This window comes from Pseudoliparis swirei, chromosome 23, assembly GCF_029220125.1.
Source record: "Pseudoliparis swirei isolate HS2019 ecotype Mariana Trench chromosome 23, NWPU_hadal_v1, whole genome shotgun sequence".
In the NCBI taxonomy this organism is placed as follows: Eukaryota; Metazoa; Chordata; class Actinopteri; order Perciformes; family Liparidae; genus Pseudoliparis; species Pseudoliparis swirei.
Genome location: NC_079410.1, coordinates 5,480,830 through 5,486,304, shown reverse-complemented (window position 1 = coordinate 5,486,304; position 5,475 = coordinate 5,480,830). Strand labels below are relative to the sequence as shown.

At 39.9% G+C, this 5,475-nt stretch overlaps 1 protein-coding gene across 2 annotated transcripts; it reads right to left on the bottom strand.

Moving 5' to 3' along the window:
• Positions 1 to 1,062: 1,062 nt before the first annotated feature.
• On the bottom strand, positions 1,063 to 3,526 carry psmg3 (proteasome (prosome, macropain) assembly chaperone 3). 2 transcript variants are annotated; one of them, XM_056407179.1, is made up of 3 exons: positions 3,417 to 3,526; positions 2,314 to 2,542; positions 1,063 to 1,435 (listed from the first exon to the last, which is right to left on the bottom strand). In XM_056407179.1, coding segments are annotated over exons 1-3 (384 nt in total). In that variant the 5' UTR covers positions 3,419 to 3,526; the 3' UTR covers positions 1,063 to 1,282. The 2 variants fall into 2 exon arrangements, with proteins under 2 accessions (XP_056263154.1, XP_056263155.1); XM_056407180.1 differs by having other exon boundaries at positions 3,425 to 3,526.
• Positions 3,527 to 5,475: the final 1,949 nt, after the last annotated feature.

The window sequence follows — 5,475 nt, the reverse complement described above, 5'->3', positions numbered from 1 at the left end:
CACGCAGGTAAACGGGTCACGTGACCGCAGCCCCACGTGTGTCGTCATCACGTTGGCTTTATCTGGGACAGGTTACGAATTAGCCAGCCTTCAAGCTAAATGTATTCTATATATATTTGTTCTGTATGCGTTGCTTTTTGTTTACTTGAATTATTTGTACGTTAAACTTTGTCATAAAGAAAGGTGTGTGAATGTGTTTAAATATTTCAAATCTAATTTTTGTATTAACATTTATTTGCATATATGGGCTATTGCAATTAAATACAATTAACCACAAACTCAGAAATGACTGTAAATCAAGCATAAAGTTGAATAAACGCCTCTAACACAATCAAACACAGAATATATGATTGATAATAGGTATATGTATGCAGGTTATGCTGTATATCCAAGTTTTACTAGTGTGATGTTACGAGTCATAAAATTAACTTTACAAAGGCAAGACCCTTATCGTAACCTATCAATCACACATATACGATTCCAAATGACTCGCATATTACAAATCCTTTCATCTATTGTGTTTTACACATTTCTAATGACGCCAAATCAATCGTCATCTCAGCCTCTGGCGTGCGTGTTGCTTTTATGCACGATCTGCAATAAATAAACGCAAATATAGAATGTTGAAAATCATTCAAAATGAATGGTTAACCGCATTGAACCCAGTTTCACATGCGATTGATAAATAAAGCAGATTACAAAGATTAGACAGGGCAGTCCAATTTTCCAGTTTGATGGGAATATTCGTGACGCATATGACAAGTGCAAAACCTAAAATATTCTTCCAAAAAAACGACACGTTTTAAAAGTGGTCCATCGAGCTTTATTTCTACTAAGTAAACAATATTGCTTATTTGCCTTCTAAAAAAACTAAAATAGCAAACAGTATGAGGTATTTCAAACAAAAGGAGCAAAGGTAAATATGTATTTCAGTGATGAAACTTGAGGTATATGCTCTCATTTTGCAAACTACAACTAAAATCAATGGACAGTCATTCTGCTGTTTTCTGAGAGCACAGTGTCTTGCAGAAAATCCCTCGTTAGTAACAGATAAAACAGATACATGTTCAAAAAAACTTTACTGGATCAACAAATCAAAAATATCAGAGCCAATTAAAATTGGATTCATACATTTGTCTTGCAGTACAAACATCAGTTTTTTTTCAATCTTTAAATCACAGACTGGCATCTAGTAAACAGCACAGTTTAAAAATGTGACATTGGGGGCATCCAGAAGGCCTGTACTTCAGCCAGCGTACAGGCTTTGTGCCCATTTTGCTGACTACCAGACTTTGCAACTGTGTATGATCTCCTTCATTTGATTTATTGAATCAAGGGAGGAATCCTTGAGCGACAGACCCAGGAGGACTGGTCTGTTGCCAGACTCCTGAGACACATCCATTGCCAGGTGTTTGGCACACACATGAGTCATCGGCTGAAGAGGGAAACACAAATCAGGTGTTAGATTATTACACGGATAAATGTTTTCATGGAAAATGTTTATTTGAGAATACAATTAACTGATTAACATGAAGGACTTCTGCAATCGTTTTACATGCGTGTGAAACTCCACTGATAAAAATGAGGAGGTTAAACCAGTCGCACTTTAATGGCACCTTTACATTTTCTCTATTTCATATCATGTGCATCAATAATATCCTTCTCTATTCAATACGTCTTCAAACACTGAGGTTGTATAGATATCAGCTCACTTTAGAACTCATATCCTCTGTGAAATGATTTTTTTTTTTTTTACTTTTCCAATTACATTCTGTGCTGCCATCTCCTATGTGGTAAATAGTTATAACTCGCCTTTACTGTCATGCAGCCTTATTGAATTTCTTTCTGTAAAGTTCTCCCAAAGTAAGCAGTGTTAGCACGTCTCTCAATATGAACAACAAAACAATTATATTTGAACGAAATCCCTGATGAAGTTGATGCAGGTTTTCTGGCTACTGTGAAACACAGTGAACTTTCCAATAACAGAGTAGATGGAGACTCGGCTGTTGAGTTAAAGCTTGATTAAATTACATAACATTAAATCAGCATTCTTATAGTCTGTGACTGGGCTTCAATATTGCCAGTTAAAGACGACATGCTAATGCAGAGCTGAAATAGTTTGCCTTGTGCAAACTCTAAACAGACCACTGAACTCCTCCTTCACGTCCGCCACAGCAGTTCAGAACTAATCTTATCTGCCCTTTCAAAGCATTAAATGAGTAACCCTGTGTTGCGACACATCCGTCTGATGTCCTGTGAACGAGTCTATAACACACGATACAATATTTATGAGAACAATTTCATCCAGCCTACCTCGTCTTTGCCCAGCATTACTTTGGTGGAGAGTCCTGGGTTGTTGATATCATTAGAGTGGGTGTCAGGTCTGACAGATATCAAGGTCCCCATTTTCCCATACTGAGAGAGCACGATGAAGATGTAGTTGCTGAACTCAGTGCAGACGATCTGGGTTGTTATTCCGTTGATTTCTTTCACGACCTGTTTTGAGCTGACGGTGGGCTCAGCGGACGGCATTTTCTCAATCCTGAAAAACAGGAAATGGTCCATGAGTATTTACCCTACCTACTGATTATTCTGCCAACAATTTTCTACTTTTATAATTTATCTGATTATCAATAGTAGTGATTATATGTCAGAAAATTGTGAAAAAATGTCGATCCCAAGGTGACATTTATACAACATGTCTTATGACTATGTACTTTACTCCTCCGTGTATTCTGTATTGATCTGGTCATATTCTGACCCTACTATTTTTTTATAGATTTAAATATATACCCATTTTCTTATTATTGTTATATGTATTGCAGGAAAACCTCGGGGAACAAAGAAAAATTGTAGCTCGACTCACATTTAACTCTACACATGCAGTTACTGCAGGAGTGCAAAAGTAATCCCGTTACCTCGCCAGTGGGGAACATGTTTTTCTCACATTTAAAGGGACTTATCTGCGTTAAATCATTAATTTAAGACTATAACTGGAATGTAATGTATCATACTGTTGCACATAAAACATTTGCAAAATATGTGACAATAATCTTCGAAGATGAGATACGATTTGCAAAAAGACAAAAGGGGGGTTACGGACTCATATCACATTGTGAGCAGCTAAATGCTAACTAGCTAAGTACATAGCTTACGTATTTAAGAGTTTTGGACTCACTAAAATATACAGCTCACCACTCGCACAGACTATACTATTACTTTACATCGGAGTAACGTCAACGAAGTGAAAGAAAAGCTCCGCGGAGACGACGCTCAGCTTTGAGGGAGCACAAAAACACGGAGAAGCTAAGCTACCGTTAGCAGAACAGGGTCACTTTAAGCTCAGGTTGTAATCTTCGAAATCGACGTTCCAACGAACAGATTTTTCGACGCTTATGTAAATAAAAAAAACACACATCCTCACTATTTTTCTTCGTCGGTAAAAAAGCGGGAAGCTGGTTCTTCACTTTCGGTGACTTCAGGAGGGAGATGTGCTGCTCTTTGTCTTTCACAAACAAAAAAACAAGTTGAGCGGAAACTGTTTATGCGCGATGACGTAGCGGAAGTGACATCGCACTTCCGGGATAGATTCTTTTAAATTTCAAATAAATTAGAGGAATTACGAGGTCCCTCGTCTGTAAAAGTGAAACAGAATGCGGCTTTTATGTGTTTGGCATGATTGGAAAATCGCTTTTCAGATTCAGATTATTAGTATCGAACAACTATAGCTTACATGAGCCCTTTCAGTGTAAGCCTGTTAAATAAAACTATAATTAAGCGTTCTGAATTTGATTAATTTGTACAGATTTGGCAAAATATTTTGCAATTATTCCTCGATTCAATTAAATCCTTTTGTGATTGTAAGTACATCCCACTAATAGCTTACTTATTTTGTAAGAACATCCAAGGTTATATTTAATTGAATGAAAACTAATGAAAAAATTATAATATGGAAGTCTGTACACACTTTAATAAAGCAAATACATGATCATAAGAACAACTCTTGTTCATATTAATGTTTAAACCACGAGGAACCTGCAGATGTCTCAGAACAAATTATATCATGTTGAGTGTATGCTTAAAAATGAGTGTATGTTTACATAATTGTCATCATAATGAACCTTTCCTACATCTTCCCCACAACTACAGTACACAATAAATACATTTGTGTTTCTCTTTATTTTTCTCACAAAATGTATTCAACATTCGAGCGTTGTTTAATGCACAATAAAAGGAATTTTTTTTTAAACATATCACTGTTGTGCAGGCTCATAACTAGTCTGTGTGAGTCCAGACTAGTATGAACTATTTTAAGTAGGAAGTTTTTAGCGAGGATGCATAAGACTATGTTCAATGTGGCTCCCATTTGGTTTAACTCATCCATCTTCCCTTTTTGATTCTCTATTCAACGTGGAGGCATAAGCAAAACAAAGTTTCCTTTGAGGATCCAAAGTAATACAGAGCCAGTCATTGATCTACAAATAGTTATTTTAAGGCTGAAGTATTCCTTTAATCTGCATTGTGATTTTCCTAGAAAGGACTGCAGTGACGTGAGGATGAGGAGGCCAAGAGGAGGTACCGAGACAGAGTGGAATCACAGATGGAGCAGCGCGACACCAGGCGCCTATGGCAGGGGCTACGGACTATCACAGACTACCAGAGCAGACCCCGCGCTATGGTGAGTGCCGACGCATCCCTAGCGGACGACCTGAACTCATTTTATGCACGGTTTGAGGCTAGCAACAACAGCGCTAGCTCGCCGGCTAACAACAACACCGTTAGCGTAGCCGAGGTGAGTTCTACCGCTGGGGATGAACACACACTCTCTGTGACCGAGCACAGTGTGAGGAGGGCTCTGTTGAGGGTGAACACCAGGAAAGCTGCAGGTCCAGATGGCATATCTGGGCGAGTACTGAAGACCTGTGCTAACCAGCTAGCTCCAGTGTTCACCACAATATGCAACCTCTCCCTGGCTGAGTCCGTGGTCCCCGCCTGCTACAAGAGATCCACTATTGTCCCTGTGCCCAAGAATGCTTCTCCAGCATGTATGAATGACTACCGACCGGTGGCCCTCACCTCGGTGGTCATGAAATGCTGAGAGGCTGATAAAGGACTACATCTGCGCCTTCCTCCCTTCCTCCATGGACCCGCTGCAGTTTGCTTATCGCCCAAACAGATCCACGGATGATGCTGTCTCCCAGGTACTGCACACCACACTCTCTCATCTGGACAGCCAGAGGGGGGGCTATGTGAGACTGCTGTTCATTGATTATAGTTCAGCTTTCAACACCATAGTCCCCTCCAGACTGGCCGGCAAGCTGATTGAGCTGGGACTGAACACCCCCCTGTGTGCTTGGATCCTGGACTTCCTGACCGCCAGGCCACAGGTGGTCAGGGTGGGCAGACACACCTCCAGCACCCTCACCCTGAACACAGGATCCCCCCAGGGTTGCGTCCTCAGCCCCTACTGTACTC